Raw genomic sequence first — 18834 nt, 5'->3', positions numbered from 1 at the left:
CCACTGGCCGAAGTGATGCGTTTAAGTTATGGGATACCAGCGTGGCTCAGTGGTTAGCGTGCTGGCCATGTCACGTCGAGACTGGGAGGCACCCGGGTTCTAATCCCGGTGCCGGCTGTGCTGTCTGGGGTTTTTCTTGGGTTTTCCTCAGACGCTTTCAGACATACGTCGGCACAGTTCCCTTAGAAGTCGGCCCAGGACGCACATCCCCAAGGGCATCAGTCGTGACGTTGCCCACCTCTGTGAGACCGACAACGGCGAGGCCTTTCAGCAGCAGCAGCACCACCACCGCGTTATGAGATAACGACAAGTTGAAGTTAGGGTCCCTGACTTGTGGGAAGTACGGACGCACGCCTTTTCGTCACAATTAACATCACAGCATGTGTGTTAGTATAAATAATCCCAACAAATTTTTCAGTCGAATTTTGCCTGATATGTGTACATAGGAATGGTAGATTGTACATATTTTTAGCAGGTTGACATACTTGTAACGATAGTTTGCACGTAGAACATTTGCGTTGTTATTTTGTTAGTTAAAAGCAAAGTGCAATCTGGGCAGTTACCTGTGTAATTAGATAATTATGTTAATAAAATATTCTGAACATCTTATATTTTAGAGTTGCGTACTCGCATTGGCCTCGGTAGTTCAGCCGATGAAGTGTTCTCGCATCCGTTCCAAGGTTGCTGGTTGAACCTGATCAATGACTCCAGCAACTGGATGGCACGGTACAAGTTGCCTAGACATGTCGCTTCGACAATGAATATGCGTGAACGGAAATTTCGGTGCACAGCAAAGAACTTGTGATGCTAGTTGTCTTCCGACATGGAACCCAATAGCAGTACAAGCAGATATGCAGCAAGATAGGCGAAGTGAATTGTAAAACGACGATAAAACCAGAGACACGGAACAGAAAGCAGACAACACGACACGTTCTCAAGTGAATTGTGCCTGTTCTATGCGTTAATCCAAGCCAGTTTGCTCTACCATTGTACAACGAAAAAAAATGTCAATGATCTGCAGAGGGGAGAGTCTAATCTCAGTAGGTGAGGCACGAGGTCAAACTTGTCGTTGCTTGCTATTGTTTCACATGCGGCGGCTGCCAGGCCGGTGGACTAATTTGATTCATCTGAGGGGTCATTAGCGTGCACTTATATCTCAGCACACGACAAACACGGTTTACGTAGCACGCCGAAAAAGGCTACCTACGTAATTTTGTATTATACCCCCAGGTTGCTAACGTAAATGCAGGATTGAACCCGTAATTTAAGGATGTGCGTGTAGGAACGCTCATCACTGAACCGTCGCTGGCCCGTTGGTGTTTTGTAGATCCTGAGCTTCGTGACAAATTTGGATGAAGACCGCTCGCGTCATCGTCGGTATATTTGCAAAGTGTGCGATAAAACTGATGCATTCCCGGAATTTTACGAGATATGAACTCTGAAAATAAAATTGGCTGCGTCTTTGACCCTCTGCCAAACGCATGTAGACGCGATAGCTTTATAGGCGTTCCGTAGCCTTTGCAACTTCTTCCGTTTTTCTCCTCTCTGCTCTCCTCTTCTCAGCTTCTCTCTCTACAACCATTCTGGACGGACCGTATAGGTCCGGCTGTCGACATTGGCTGGCCTTTTAAAAATAAACTTCACAAAATGCTGCGCAACATACTCAAGGCCAACCAGATAACAGAATGATACCGTTATGGAATTTGACTTGAGGACAGCGCCGGGCATACTCCATCTGTCACCGTGTCATAAAAAAGCGTGTTCCTCTCATTTTCAGCACATCAGCAGAGAGGAGGATGTGATTTGGGATGGTGATTGACAAGCAGCGCGTCCTGCTTTTTAGAGCGCACGAGATGTTGTCTTCGTATCTATTCATTTCAATGTTGTATCGCAGTCTTGGGTAGTAACTATAGAGGTTGCAAGTAACTTGTAACCGTAGTTACTTTTTGCAGTAACCAGTTATTTTTCTACAAAAGTAACTTATAATTGTAACTAGTTGCCGCCTTTAGTTAAAGTAACTGTAGAATGTAAAGTTAACGACCTATACTTAGACATCACACGGTACAGTACAACGACGACAATACTGAAGTCCGGAACGAAACTACTATGCACACACAACATAACATTACATATATGATCTGATCACAGATGCAATATGCAGCTCCTTGGGGAGTGTCACTGTACTGCTAAAGGGGGGCCATCAAGCTTGCACCTCACACAATTGCAGTCCTGTTGGTATTTCTATAAATGAAAAAGGATGAAAACTGTTATTGTGACGGATTTCTGTTACAATTATGCGGGACATAATTGTAACAGACAAGGCGCACGTTTCCTGTTTTCAAGAAATGAGGGAAGAGAACGATGTGAGATTATGGTTGGTTAGGAGGTGATTGATTGATTGATTGATTTTAAAAGAAAAAAATGGAGATGGTAGTCTCGAGCCACTCGGGTTAGGAGGTGAAGTTACTGGCATTCCGTTTAATGCATTCAGTTAGCCGTGTGGCTAGGGTATAAGACTAACTCCCACCGTGTTGGCTAACTGTAACTATAAAGTAGTTATTTCTTTTGAGTAACTTACCCATGGCTGATATAGCGCAGGAGCAATGCCATAACGCGTATATAACGCCTAAGCCAAAGTGAGAAAGATAGGAATCGCCCTTCTTATAGAGCAAATGCACAAAACATTAAATTGATGTTGGTGCACTGACGTCACCTCGAGTGGATGAAGAGTCAGCAACGTGACCGAACCAATCGTGGCGCCCCATACCAATCGGATTAGCATCGGACTGGTCCACCACCGGGCCAGCTCGATTATGCGCGAGGATTACATCGACGTACATAAACAAGAAGGCGGCTGCTATAAGCGGGACTCACCCCGCACATAACCCAAATGTCCCCCGGTACTAAATAAAGCTCAGTGTCACCCATTAAAACCTGAGACTGGAGCGCACCCTCGGTTTATGCGAAGGAGCAACTCAATACCTACGCCTATAGTGTCTCCCTCTCGTGGCCTTACGGCCCTGTTTCTCACTTTCTCGTCATCCCGAAGAGATGACTCATTGAAAAACCAACAAGATGGCCATAAAACACAGCCCTCGAACCGCCGGTAACTGTCCCGCTGAGGATTCTAGTCATAAAGGATCCAGCACAGATTACTCCTGATTCAAAGTTGCGCGGTCGGAGGCATTTCAGCCGTTTACCCCCAGCAACGCGATCTAGTTGTGCTTCCCGAAGAGTATGCAATCATTCTATAAAGAGGAGTACTTGGTACACAAGACTCGTACCATCCAAGAAGAGTGTCTCGAGAATTCACAGCTACCCGGGAAGCGGACGAATGGGCTCAGGTGAACTTAACATGACCACTCCAAAAACAAAACTTCAACACAAAATACGCTCCAATTCCAATAAATCAATAAGTTCCATTTCAGAGCGTGCATCGAGGATCTTATGCATCTGAGCCTGCGCATTCCGAGTGAAAAGAATACAAAGAACTTCTGATGATACGGTCGTCGTCTTCACGTGGTTCGATGCAGCTTCCGATACACCGCGTAATCTGTTGCCGGGACTGGTGGAGCTTGTCACCCACCGATCATAAAGGAGGGTTGCAAGCCTTCAGCTGCCCTTCACCATCGAGCCCGGTCCGCCCCCCCTCCCCCCGGTTTAAAGGGACGGTCTCGTACCGCCTGCCCCTCTCATAAAGTGTACCATACGATTGCCCTTTGTTGCAAATGGAGTACTGCGAATTTACGCGACAAAACATGTCACGGTTATTAAATAACCGAATTAAATTGATAAAGATTGCAGAGCATGCCGCGATCTGAGTTGGCAACAGTAAGAACGGCCACGTGGCCCGGCGGGGAAGTCCGTGATAGGATACAGAAATCGTCTGCTTTTGCGCGCGCTAGTGCACCGGCGTGAGCAGACGACTTTCAGAAGTTACGGACACCGCGGCAACTCTCGTATGTTTTCTTTCAGTTCTCAGGCGAAAAACACACATTCTAAGAAGTGAACCACATGGTGGTTTAGAACAACTATGTTAATCCTCAGAGACAAGTTAAAAGTCGCAAGACAACCCTACACACAATCACAAATCTGAAGTCGCCGGCCATCGGCGCGCACGGTCGACCAAAAATATATTACGCGCGCTTCCATTACACTCCCTGTTGGACACTGATCATGTTTCGAAATGAAATGTCGCTGACGACGTACACGGAGAAGGAGAGCGTGTTTATTTAAAAACCGCATTAAGTACTCGTGGAAAGAAAACACGTGACTTAGCTTCCCTGTATCCGATATGCGCCACATTGTCGGAGACCCCACAGTCAATGCACGGACTGAGACGGAATGACGAAATGAGATCGTTATCGCTCCTGATTCGTGGAAAGTGCGGGGCGTACGCCTTTTTATGACAATTAGCAGAACTACAAAAGTGTCACAGAAAGGCGTACGCCTCGCGTTTTTAATTAACAAATCAGGGGGCAGAACGATGTCACTCGGAATGGTGTATGGCTAGGAGCGTGTTATGAAGTGAAACTCTGTTTTAAGAGTGTGATTGATTGGCCTTCAACGTGTTATGCAGCGAAGTTCTGTTTTTAGGCAACGGCTAGCCGATCCCCCCTCCCCCTCTGTTTTAAGGTGCATAGATGACAGAAGCCACGATTACATGAGCTAGAAGATTACTAGAAGATTGGTTGACATGGCCTGATGGGAGAGGATTTGCTGCGATAAACCAACTCGACCCGTTTCTGTCGCGCTTATGTAACAACGGCTACAGATCCAGCAGAAAATAGACAATTTAACATGTTCCATAATGAACTCGCAAACTTACGTTCCTTGGTGTGAGATATGCGCAGTTCCCTGTACGTGGTCAACAGCTTTCTTCACGACATAAACTTCGAACGACGACCTTGCCCGCGCTTTCGGCAGAAAATGGCGGTTTCGCTCACTAATTGTTGCGTTACACAGCAGGAATACAAAACAGGACCGTTTAAGGAGACAATTTTTCAGCAGCTAAGGTCACACGACAGTTGCGGTAGTCGCCGTCATTGTTCGGTCCAACGTTTGGATCAACTGCAATTGACCCCGATTAAATGACGGAAACTCGAGCTATTCTGCTCCCCACTTGAGGGACGCAATTAGAGGAGCAGCATCCGCTTAACTCGTCACATTGTCATAGGCGTATGGGGCGAATAAGCAGGGACCTCCGAAACACCCGGGCTCCATGCCCTCCCGTTGGTTGGGTGTCGCCCATTTCAACTCCAAATTGAGCTGAATTGAGGCATGCACGTAAGTTTTAAAGTTAAATAATTTAAAATAATTTACAACTTAGGTTGTTAAAGTGGGACAGTCAGTTCATTATTCGTAAGTGAGCCCGCTACTGTAGAGCGCTTAGAAGAAGAGAGGGATTAAAATCAGGTATGTCGAGCACACGTTTTGCTCCTCCCCACCGAGAGTTAAGAAGGTATGCTCTCGAACAGTCTTGGGAAGTAACTTGAGAAGGTAACTCTAGTTAATTACTTTCCCTCAGAAAGTAACTATCAACCGTAACTAGTCACCTGATTCGGCAACCAGTTATTTTTTATTCCGTGTTATAGCGCCGCGAAGCAACTGTGGCTATGAGCGGCGTACAGATGTGGACGGACGGAGAAAGAACAGCAAGAAGGAGTGGGAGACAGGTGTTAGTATGCGTCCTGGGCCGACTTCAGGCGGAACTGTGCCCGAAATTCGTCTGGAAAGTACTATTCGGAAAACCCAGGGAAAACCTCAGACAGCACAGCCGGTGGTAGGATTCGAACCCACCACCTCTCAGTCTACCATCAATGAGCGGGACGCCCGCTCGTTGGCCCGCTCGGCCATGCCGCTGGTGGTAACCAGTTAGAATAACTAAATTACGTTCCTTTAAAATCTCATGTTTATCTCTATAATTTCGGAAATATTTACCTCTCTTCTCACTACCCGAATAAACAGATATTGGGGAAGGAATGGAGTTATTACCACTCGTTCAGAAACAACCGCGTCTCGCGACAACGACTACTTTATTTCCGTAAGTCTCTCATTGGGTAACTTTGCTAATCATGCTGGCGGTTTCCCTGGTACAGGGAGCATCTGAATGAAGGCTTGATGAAGCCTTGAAGGAGTGATACTCGCGTGTTTTGTCTGGTGAGTAATCCTCCGGAACTATCTGAAACCCAGACCAAGAGGGACTGCACAACCCTCCTTCTCCTGCACCACCGTCGTCTTTCCCCGCCCTCTTTCACCCTTCCCTTATTTTCCCACTCTGCTTGGTGCACCGTTCCTCCAATTACGATCAGGCTGACCGCACCACTCCCAAACATCACCCCCCCCCCCCCAGAAAGCCTTGATATGGCGTCGGTAACTGAAGAATTTGAAAAGTGGAAGTGAAGCAGTAGAAGCACAGTATACTTATTTGCTTATTGTGTCAATCACGGCTATAGGTGATAACAAAAATATTCGCAAATATATACAGGATGCTTCACCGCACGTGATAAAAAAATCGTTTTGAAAAATTCACTTGTCTGAACATTACGGGCGCAACGCTGTTTATCTCGGGGGAGATTTTACCATTACTTCTGAGCGCTTTTATCCAATTTAATTCGCGAGAAATCACATTTTGCTAATTGATCTTCGAAATTTACCAAGTCAACCACCAGTTTTTATTTGATTTCTTATTTTTACAGAAACAGAAAGCACAGGTCGGATTTACCCCCATTGCATTGCAAAGTACATTCCCTTCTGCTTTGGCAATAGCTAAAAAAACAGAAAAATGACGAAAATGGTCGTTTCGAGGCGCGCAAATTGTCGGCCGAGCTCAGTTCCCCGTCAAGTTAATGCAAGATGCCACGGAAGAAAAACGATCACCCGCCGCTTACTGTTTCCTTCGCGTTCTCAGTATTTCAGATAACTCTGCCAGATAATAAATTAACTAATATAATAAAATTACCGTTCGTTTTTTTCGGCCCTTACAGCGGCTATGAACTCTACCAAGCTAACCCGCCGACTGTGTCGGCTCCAAACCGAGATTTTAAGTTGTTGGCTGTGACACCTTTGGTATAGATGAATCTGATAGGTCTGTATCTTCACCACGTGCAGCTGCTTCATACAGCACGCTGCTAGCCAACCATCACCCCTAATGACAACGTTCTAGCTCCTGATTTGTTGATTTGATATCGGAAGGCGGGGCCTATTATGTATGTATGTACATACTGCATTATGGCTACAAAATGGGCTCCACATCCTGTTTTCAACAAATGCCATGCGTGCCATGTGGTGAAGTTCATTTTTAAGAGTGTAGAGCAGAATGTTATGTGTACCTCCGCGTTGGTGTCTGATTGGGTGCTACAATCCTTCAGATGACGCAACAATGGATAGAGGTGTCTGGATGGCGGTGCGTCTACTCGTCCGCATCCGAAAAAAAGTGCATTTTTGTATTAACGCTGCACACGTTATGAAGGACAAGTATTGAAGAATAAATTGTAAACAGAATTACGAAGCGTAGAAAAACAATATTACACCCACTACACCTGTAACTAAACACATGCAGGTAGGAGTTCTTACCGCCTTTAATCTCTACCTCAAACTGGAAGAAAGAACGAAACCGCATTCACAAAGGATTTGCAAACACACATCTCAGTCTTTCCCGAAATGAAGCTATGGTGATAACTTGATAGCTCACCAGATAATTGTGCTCTTACTTCAAGAAGTAATTAATTGCCGTTACCGTTACTCTTCTTGCGAAAGTAACTCATTACCGTCACAAATTATTCAACGCGAAATGTAATTGTGTAAAGAGTACAAAAGTAACGCATTACACGGGCTGTTACTTTTAATTCATACTAAAATTTCCGCATCTTGTCCCTAACAAAATAAGAAAAAAGTTGAACTCCCAATTGACTGCAACAGCTGAGATAACACGAAAGAATCGCGCGTGAGAAGTCAACAATTTTCTTTTATATGACTCAACAAATGTGTCAAACAATATTGCTATTTTAACTTCTAAATGTATCACTAGAATTCCGAAGCACGACCTATACGGCAGACAGCACACCGAAGACCGAACACAGCACGCTTTGGTACGAAGAGTAGGAAAGATTAGGGGTAGAGATCCTGAAATTCCAGGAGGCTATTACGATGACTTACGGTCATTACCTCAACTGAGGCGCAGGGATTTTGTCGCGGATCATTTTTCGTGAGTCAGTCTCTGCCAAAAAAAATTGATATATCAAAATTGTAATCAGAGTGCTCGAAAAATTGTTTGCTCCAAAATGTAATTGATTACAAGTAAAGCAATCACATGTAACGCGTTACGTTAAAAGTCTCGCTCACACCGTACATAGCGCCACATAGTGGCGAAGAGATCCACCAAAGCTGCCGTAAGTCTCTGAACTCCACCGACAGGCGCCGCGAGATGCCCATTCCTTGCACGGCCGTGTAATTTACTGTAGGCTGTTCCCTTTTTTCCCTTGGGCGTATGACGCGAATATCACGACTGATCAAGACACCGTTCGTTGTGGCAGAGCGGCGCAGGACTCAGGAGAGACACTTTACCAACACGCAAAGTGTTACACAAATGACATACGCCCCCCCCCCCCTCTACATAATATGCTCACTGATCTCGATTGTAAAAGGCTGGATGGCGGATAGGGAGCGCGAGCGTGAAGAAACCGGCCGCCATCTTACTGTACCCACAACAGTCGCCGCAGCGATCATGGCAACTTCTTGCAATTACGGTCGTACCAACCGTACTGGCAAGGATAGAGGGCCTAAATTTATACAGGTGAGTCACTCTTCATCAAGGAATAAATAGGCGTCCATTCTGTATATTTAGTTGACCTTTATGAAGTGTTTTTTTGCCCAAAACGAGCACTGGATGCAGGTTGCTTGATCGCTCTTCCGACGTTCAATCGAGCACACTTGCATTTTACCCGGCGGCAAATACAGTTTGAGTGCATAATATGGTTGAAAGAACATGTTACACTACACAGGTAGTGTTGTCATCAATATATGTGCAAGCACTCGAGCGCTTTTTTGCGTGCATTGCTAGCATGGTACACGGTGTTCTTTGCGGAAGCAAGTGCCACATTCATTTCTTTGAATTACCTTCGCGCACAAGTTCGGTATTACGTCATAATGAGACCACGATTGTCACCTTTTTTCATGTATTGGTATTGTTTTGTGCCTTGGTTTGATTTGTGACAAAGAATCCTACGTAACGGTGGTGTGGCGCGACTTGAATAACGCCTTTGTGTCTGAGCTGTATCATCAGCTTGTTGCGATAGTAATAATTTGTAGCGTGTCGTGCTATTTCTAGAAGTTTTTAAGGCAAAAGTGGTCTCTCAATACAGGTTTCGTCATGAGGGCTACCCAGTGAATAATCTGTGCAGTGTGATACGGCTGGGTGTACAGGTAAGTATCACGTTCCTCATCCACTGGTTTCTACTTTACAGGAAGCAACAACCTCAGTGCACGCACTGTGGTTAGCCTCTCTCAGTTTTGCATATTTTCTTACATGTTCACATCAGAAACACACCTTACACTATAGGCTCCTTCGCCCAGGAATATAATAACTAAAGATTATAATTCTTTTTAGAAGAGTTCCCCATATTCTTTTTAGAATAGTTTTTAATCTTTTTAATTTTTAGAAGACACTGGGATTGTAAACCATGTTTTAAACTGATGTTTTAACATTTGTCCAATGCATTTATTAAACAACATAATCATTTTTAACTGGTTGCACCCAAACCAATGTTCTGATGTATTATTTCCTTTGTTGTAGATGCATCATAAAAATTGGAATAATCATCATCAATGCAGGTTACTTCACAGCTGCCTCGACATACTCAAGAAATGGGTGCAGAACCTGCGTAATGCCCACAAACTTTGACTACCACAGCACCTCCAGAAAGTAAAGGCATATGTGTCACATGGGATTTTTAAAGGCATTCACAGTATATAATACCTTGTATGAACTGTTGTAGATATAAGCAGCCTCTACAGTAAACTCTCAGAAATTAAAACTTGTCAGGGAGCTGTGATAATTGTTCCAGTTAATAGGCATGCACATGTACGCTATAAGAAGAAAATTATTTGTTGAGAATGCACTACTGTTGATCACACTCATGCAGCTGTAGGTTTACCCTCGGCCTCTTGGAACTCTTTGTAGTTGCCTTAGCTGCAGGAGGAGTGTCATCCAGCATGTGAACTACTTGCAGAAATATTGACGTATTTAAGATTATGACACAGTTTGAAGGGTTTCAATTCGGGAAATTTGCAGTGGCAGGGCCTGCCAGAGTGAAACCTACTGAATATTTTATGGTGTCGAAGTGGCAGTTCCTCCAGGATAGGAATATCTTAGATGGGAGCAAAAAGCTTGAAATTAACAAAGTGTTGTTTGCATTAAGCAATTTGTAATATACTGAACACATAGGCAGCAAAACAAAAATTTAAAATTCAGCATGTATGAAAATTGGGTGCAACAAATTTGCATAGTGTACGTGTACATTGTCATTCCTGAGATATATATTGTCATTGCAGGGAGGTCACAAAACAATAAATGTATTGTTTTGTCACTTCCCTGCACATTCATTGTATCTTGAAATGCGTATATGCCAGAATAAATGTTGAACTTGAAAAATGTATATTCTCTTTATTCATAGAGCATAACATCACTTATCTTCTTCACAAAAGCATATCGTGTTACATCTTTGTCACGCAGAATGCACAACCAAGAAAGCCATCTTCCATTAAACATCACGTTTCAGACATGATTCAGTTGGTATCATTTCATAGACAGGGTACACCAGGGCTCAAGTTTCAAGCTCCAAATCGTCATGTTGCAGTTTGGAAACCGTACATGTGTAGTGCAAGAGAGCCCTCGCACATTAAAATGTAAGATGGGAGTCACCGTTACTGCAAAGTAACTCCTATGAGAGAGACTGACGCTGCAGAAAAGTGTGCAAACTGCGGAAAGTGTCATAGAAGATTTTCAGAAATCGTGCCTGGTTTCACGTCAGTGCTACCATGCTCCCCTTTAGATGACGATGATAATGATTGGCGTTTCAGATGTGCAGCTGCATTTTTTGCAACGTGCTCCTCCTCCTTCTCTGGCTACTCATGTTGTTTACGTCTACTGTTGATCACATTCATTTATCACATATGATATTCTTATATATTATTGTTATATTATCACATATTTGATCACATTAAATTTAAAATTTAGCATATATGAGAAAATATCAGGAGGGAAGTTGCTATTCATTGCTCATTGCAACCTAACATTGAGTGCTACAAATTTAGAGAGCGTACCTGATCATTGCCATTCCTAAAATATATATTGCCATTGTAGCAAGGTCACAAAACAATAAATGTAGCTTTTTGCGACCTCCCTGCACGTTCATTGTATCCTGAAACGCATAAGTGCAAGAAATAAATCTTGAACTTGAATAAACTTGATGTTGTATAAACTTGACATGAAATGTTGAATGATATAATGAATGATATAAAATATTGAATAAACTTGAACGCGTATATTCTCTTTACTCATCATCAGTGATCTTCATTACAAAAGCATATCGTGTTAGACTTTTTTGTTTGCGTTTCACAGACTGAGTACACGAGGGCCAAAATGACAAAATCACAACTGTTTCAAGCTCCAAATAGTCCTGTTGCAATTTGAAGACCATACGGGGAGCTGCATTTTTTGGAACATGCTCCACATAACAAGCATGACAAAGTCAGCACTGGATAGCAGAACCCCGTCCCCAAGCAGCTTTTCTCACGCTGCAGTTGTATTCAACAAAAGCACGTGAGTGCTGGAGAAGGACATTCAGTTTGGCACAATCGCGCCTGCAAATAATCAGAACAAATAAAGGAAGACGCAAACAAACATAGAAGGGCTGTACTTCAAAAAGAGATAAGTCCTGTGTCTCAAGCAGGTGCTACCACTTTCTAAGTAACTTAATTTGATTAAGCTTACATCACTACCTGATTAATCCTAATGAGTGTGATCTAATTGCGTGAAGTAATTATTTGGGCTGCTTCGGTGTGCCCATATTTGCGAGGCAAAGCACCGCTGTCGTTTACTAAAAGACTCTAAGGCGATGCTTGATATAAATCATACTAAACGCATACCGGCTAAAACAACGGCTCTGATTCTACAGAACGATCTCTCTCTGCCATGCGAGTATATCTTTTCCCGGACCGTTCTTTATGGAACAATTTTTGTCCAGAACGCAGTACGGGATATTATATACATGGTTGTTGTTAACCTCAAGTCGTTTCTTATTGAAATATTGGCTGGGAAACGTGCTGTAGTACAATTCCCAGCGCTGCACTGCAGTGACGGTCTAGTTTCGGAATGAAAAACATAACGTTATTAAGAATCGAACGACAGGACACCTGTGAAACACTGTTAGGATACATCAGTATACTGGCACCTTACAAAATTGTGTGATGACAAACAACGACCAATGCTTGCAGCGCAATAAATACTCACAATCTCTGTTGCCTCCCATTGTTTTCTATGGGCACACACAGCACTTTAGGGCCCACCAACATGGCGGCCCGAAGGCACGCCTCTCCCCCACGAGCCCCTCTCCCATGCGCGATCCAGCCTTTATACATAGAGATCAGTGAATATGCTCGATAACACTAAACGCGCTCTGCGGAGAAGCTCTCTTTTACATAAAATGTGTATTTGCGCGCATACACCATACGACTTTAGTTTAAACAGATACTTGAATGGGTTCGTGATGCATACTTTTGGGAACAAGTTGCAAGCGAAGACGGACGTGGAAAGACGTGCACGAGACAAGCACCTTGTCTCGTCCACGTCTGTCTTCGGTTGCACATATTCCCTATCATATGACTTTAGTTCTGGTTTCATTTTTAAGCCCTGAGCCTTGCGACAGCTACGGTTTATAACACCGAAAAAGAAAAGCGAGCTCATCGCGAACGTGTATCTCAAGGGACGGTCGCGTCCAGAAACCCATCTATGAAACCGGTACCACTGTATTCGGCATCGGCCAACAGCCTACCTGGTTATATTTATTCATTTTTTCGCCCGAAAAGCGCATAGATACGAACTTTAAAGCGCTGTTTCCGCGGCTGCAGAAGCTACAGCGGCGTGACGTCACTTCGTAAGCGGAGGAGTGAGAAGGCGACGCGCAGGGTAGGAAAGGCGCTGTCCAGAGGAGACGCTCGCACGACCGCGGCATTCCTTTTCTCAAAGGCGTGCCATCATTGGCCGGTTACAGAATGACGTTTTCTCGTTTTTCCCGATAGGCAATTCCGGCATACTCTCAACGTCCGCCGTCTGCTCTTGTTATGTATACCGTCGAATAACAGTGAAACTACACCAGTATTTCGCGTGGGATTTTCGATACCGTGATCAGTGATCCGCGAGGTCCTATAGTTTTGAAATCGAGTAAACGAATGGGACCGTCTCTTTAAGCCATGTAAAGGGCACACTCTGAAAACAGGTGGTGGTTGTGGTGAAAAGGCTCGTCGTTGTCGGCCTCACAGAGGTGTGCAACGTCGTGGTGGTGGTGGTGGGTGGTGATAGGGCTTGCCGTTGTCGGCCTCACGTATGTGGGCAACGTCACGACTGACGCCCTGGGGGAATGTGCTTCGCGTTCATCATAATTCATCCCTTCATAATAACCGCTGTGAAGTGGGGTCCCGTGGCTACCACGGGGAAACATCCCATGTCACCATCACTTCTCCATTTATTGTTGTTGTTGTCTTGCGAGCACAGCCAGCAGAGAACGGCACAATTGTTTCGTAAACGGCTTGTACATATAGCTCATTTAACTAGTAACGCATGTAATGTGGTAGGGTCGTGGGTAGGGTACTGCTCTCCAGCGGTGAATCACCCCATGTCACGATTCATCTGTTGTTGTTGTTTCATATTAGAAGAAATACAAACGAATAGTGAATAGCGATTACGCGTCGGAAGATGAACTATTCCCGCTTCGCGACTTACGGTGATCCACAATTATTGATGGCCTGAGAAGCTTTTATTTCAATCCCTCATGGCAGAAATGGCATCGGTCTTCAATCGTCGAGATACACTCCTGGTGCAGATAGCCCCGGTGGTTCCGGTTTTAGGCAGCTAACGTTGGGACGCAGGTTTTGGCCCAGGCACTCAGTGGTTGAACTTCATGCATATACGTTACGCCAGCTTTGGTGACAACGAGCGTGATGTCATCACCAGATGCAAAGGCGCTCTCCTGTCATAATTACGGTAAATATTATGGCTCGTGTTGCACACGCAGGTACGTACATAACGTTTTCTTCACTGACTCGTTTAGTATTCTATATTTTGTAACGCAGAGCGGACTTTGAAAAAAGTAGCCCATACGACAGCGTCGTTATTGATCGTCTGTCAAAGTACACGACCACTTGGAAAGCTCTAGCTGGAGCTCATTGCTTCTGCTGAGAACATCGAACTAATCGCAAACTGTGTTACAGGTGAGAAAGGCGCAGTCTTGTATCATTTATATACAACAGTGTACAGCACTGCCGCTGAAGAGTATAGTGTGATACTCTTGTTGATATTGTTCAATTTGAGCACCTTTCTGTGTTCATATTGTTCTCGTGTCCTGTGTCTCGTTCATTGTCATTAACACATAATATCGGGAAAGGAAATTAAGGATCTGGTCAAGGTGATCGAGGATTTCGAACGCGAGATGCGTGCTGACAACCGATCACTAAAGGGTAGCATCCAGTATTGTCAGGATACCCTCACTGAGTGCATGACTGACATCAAAGAGCTTAGAGAGTTACGCAGTGAAGTAAATGACCTCAGACGCGAAAACTCTGAACTTAAGAAATCAGTGGAGAAGTTGCAACACGATCTCAATGCCCTTGACCAGTATCAGAGATTGAACAACCTTGAAGTTAAGGGTGTGCCTAAGGAAGTTTCAAATCCCACCGATATTATTAAAAAAATAGGTGAAGCGGTGGGAATGGAGATAAAGCTTGACGATATCGAGGTGTGCCACCGAGTTCCAACAAAACAATGTGAACATGAAAACATCATTGTTCGCATGATGTCTCGTGGAAAGAGGTATGAATTTTTTCAAAAAACGAGGAAGTCGAGACTAACATGCGCCTCCCTGGGGTTCCCCGGTGGTGACACTAAGATTGTTATCAATGAGCACTTGTCCCCAGTGAACAACCAGATATTGGGGGCCGCTGTTGCAAAGAAAAAAGAAATGAACTGGAAATACCTAAATACCTTTCCCTTACAAAAATCGATATTGAGTTTCTTGTATGATCTTGATGAGTCTGTAATGAGTCAACAGAAACTCATCAGAAACTCAACGTGTAATGTGATTCCACATTACGTTCCTATCAGGAACTCCATTGAGTTTTGACATTAACTTTCCTCATGAAAAATTTCCATATTTTTTCTGCAGAGTTTTTAATGTATGAAATCATCAGGACATACCACTCGTGCTGTTCAAGACAAATATGCTTGAACTGACCGTTGATATGTTTTTATACTAATAACGGTTCAGTGCGGTGACATTTACCATGTCTCAAACCAGCCGCAGATACCAGGAGGGGGACCGGCGATAACGTAGTTTTATACATGGGATTTTCCTCTGTCCCCTCTCCCACTACGCGCTCCGACAAAGAAGCCGCCCCACATCCCCTTAAAAAAATAAATAAATAAAAATAAAAATAATAATAGTAATAAATAAATAAGAGAGAGGGAGATAAAGCCAGTCTCTGTGGGCCCGACCTTGGCTAGTGCTACTGTGCTACTAATACTTACAAGAACAGTCTATAAACAAGAAGCTGCGCTCACGTACGGGGTATGGCAGCAGGACGTCTTTGTCTTCTGTCCTTAAAGGGGCCGTAAACAGGTACAAAAGGTGCACACTTCTTTGTGTTATATTATTGGAACTTAGGCCGTGAAAACTCCTTGCAATTACTAACGCTCAAAAACAAAAGGCGCTTGCATACGGATGAAATATTCACTGCACTCTTTCGCATTTTAGCTCCGCCCCACGCTCTAACTTTGCGTCATTTTGACGTAGCGCTTTCCCCACCAATTACGATTGAGTGTTCCACGTACGATTTTATTTCAAATGCGGAATTGGACTAGATGAACGTGAATCCTCTTCTATTTAAAGTCTAAACAGTTAGAGCCTCAAACTGAGAAAGAAATGCGTTTAATGTAGGTATCATACGCGCACTACGTTTTCTGGGCAGTAGTACGCAGCACACCACGAGCGCGAATGAATATCCGGGACTACAGTTCCGGAATCTTAGGTAGGTGCGCTATGGAACATCTTCGTCATCTTCGAATGGTTCCGACAACTGGGGTGCAGTGCTTTGGTTTGAGCCACGCGGCATCGCGTCACCAGCTCGCGTGGTACAGTGGATAGCGTGCTGGCCATGTCACGTCGTGACTGGGAGGAACCCGGGTTCGAATCGCGTCATGTGATAGCAGCCCAGCTGTTGACGTTTGCGCCAGCCGGAGATGTTGAAGATGTCATGACGTTGAATTTCGGAACCACGGAACGCAAAACGTCGTTTCACACAAACAAACTGAGCGCTCCGACTCACAGCTGATAACGAAGTATGTTTATTGGCTGGTAATTTGAAACGTCATGTGCGCAGCTCGGCCCCCGGTTGGACGGCAAAACGCTACGTAGCCATGTGACGTATGCGTTGTGGAGAGAGGCTCGCTGGTTACTCACCTTTGAAAGCAGTTATACGGGTCAATGAGCTGGCACGAGCCGAACGAAATGTATATTTGGGTATTATGAGCTGTGTTCTTTCATGGGGTATCATTATTTCAGAAATGTTTGGTGGCCTGTTTACGGCCCCTTTAACTGAGTACACGAGCTGCGCGCGCCATACGCATTTGGATCTAGCAGATAGCAACCCTAGTTTGATGCAGAATTCACTGCCTGCTGTCAAAAAACAAAAAAAAAAAGGCCTCCACAGTGCTCCGGCTGGCACTGACCCCTCGAGTAATCCGACAATATACTACAGCCGACTAAGTCACAAGTCTCGTGAGTAGTAGAAAAATCGCGGGAAAGTAAGTCTTCGCTCCTCCGTCGAACATGGAAGTTCGAAAATATCCTCATCTTTGTCGGATTCGCAACACTTCTGTCACTCGCACGGCTTGTGTGTCGGTGTTCACAACGAATCTTTAGTTGTTGCTCGAGCTTGTAGTCTGTGTTTTGTTCGAATCGGTACAGTACAAACACCATTATAATGACACTGCTTGTATCTTCTCATTTTTTGCATTTTACCAGCAACATACAGAACACATTAGAAGAAACAACACACAATAGCGACTTTGCTATTAATTAGCGGGCTTCAGTTGTCCAAGCATACACTCTTTATTTGAAAGCTTTGAAGGATATTTCGGCGTATGAAAAATAGGCGAAAATGCTGAGAGGGAAAGTAGTAGTATTTGCAAGGAAATCGGACGATTCTCCAGTTGTTCATATCAAAACCAGGCATGACGTTGCTCTCATGTTATAGGGCGTTGTGGTGGTTTTGCTTCACTTTTTTCGGTATTAGTTCTTGTGTGTCTTATGCGTCTCTACAAGACCTGGATGAGAAGTGTTTGCATTCTGGGTTTTCGTTTTTCCATCTAAATATCCGTAGCTTAAATAAACACCACGATGATGAAAGGCACATTAAAAGTCATTTTGCGCCCATAGCTCCTTGTGATGCTAACTACATGTGATCAACCATGACCAGTACGTATGTTACATTGTTTATTCACTGTCGTTCGTTCTGTATGCTGAGGTCGTTGCATTGCTGCCGTTCTTTTCTCGTTCCGGTCTTGTTTTCTTTGTATTTTTGACAGTCATCTGCAGGAAGTTGTGTCGGCTACCAGCTGTTCTGTTATTATGCCGTATGTTAGTATTTCTTATTCATATTTAGTCGGATCAATTACACGCGAATAGCGTTTGACCCCTTTATCTTAGAGCCCTACGTCAATTATTTTTTCCTTTATTTCTGAGTATTTTCGGCACTGTGCAAATTAGTTATGGAAGTAAAAAGTACTCTCTCCCTCTCATGTACATCAGCCAGAGCAAATGTACGTCGCTAGATGGCGGGAAGCTTTTGTTACACGTTGCTTAAAACCTCACCTGTGGGAAACGTCCACGAAGCATTTGGTCCCTGAAACCAATCATGAGGTCTAGAGCTTCCCTCCTCAGCTTCCAGAGGCGACCCTGCAGGTTAGTGGAAATACAGTCTTTACAGCTCTCGTCTGTAATGGTGCTTACCGCCTGTATCGGTCCGATACTTTCACGAATTATAAGCCGCGAAAGTCAGTGTAAACTGTAACAACATCTCTGAAACCCTAAATAACAGAAATTACTTGGTTGCTCCAGAACACTCAATGGCTTGTGGCTAAATTCATGATCGATCTATCAATGGCATTGTCATATTTTTGTCACTGCCATTTACTCCAGAGTGCAATACGGTCGTTAGCTATTTTACTTTACCTGGCATGAAAGAAAGGATACAGCATCTAATTCCGTGTTTTGAGAGTCGCCAATGGTTACATAACAGTATCTTTCTAAACGATTAGCAATCTCTTACTTAAATAGCTCCAGGTGGCCGAGATTATCCGCAGTCCTACACTCTTAAAAAAAAGTGTACTTTAGCTCCTTTTCCTTCCCACATATATCACTCCCTTTTGGAGAGTACAATTACTCTTAAAAAGGTGCACTTTTTTCTAATGCAGTGTGATTCGTTTCCTATACAGTGGGGTTTATCAAAGACCATTCTGGCTGTCCTTCCCTGTGAAAATAAATAGATTCCCCCCCCCCTATA

The 18834-nt window shown here is 44.1% G+C and overlaps 1 protein-coding gene across 2 annotated transcripts in view; it reads right to left on the bottom strand.

Moving 5' to 3' along the window:
• Positions 1-18224, bottom strand: part of LOC135396642 (uncharacterized) — a 502925-nt gene extending 484701 nt beyond the window's left edge. For both annotated transcript variants that reach the window (XM_064627722.1, XM_064627723.1), the window contains exon 1: positions 18144-18224. In XM_064627722.1, coding sequence (XP_064483792.1) covers positions 18144-18188 — 45 coding nt within the window. In that variant the 5' untranslated portion in view covers positions 18189-18224. The remainder of the gene's footprint in view (positions 1-18143) is intronic.
• Between the last annotated feature and the right edge of the window lie 610 nt (positions 18225-18834).

The sequence above is a fragment of the Ornithodoros turicata genome, chromosome 6 (assembly GCF_037126465.1).
Source record: "Ornithodoros turicata isolate Travis chromosome 6, ASM3712646v1, whole genome shotgun sequence".
NCBI lineage: Eukaryota > Metazoa > Arthropoda > Arachnida > Ixodida > Argasidae > Ornithodoros > Ornithodoros turicata.
This window is presented reverse-complemented; position numbering and strand designations above follow the sequence as displayed.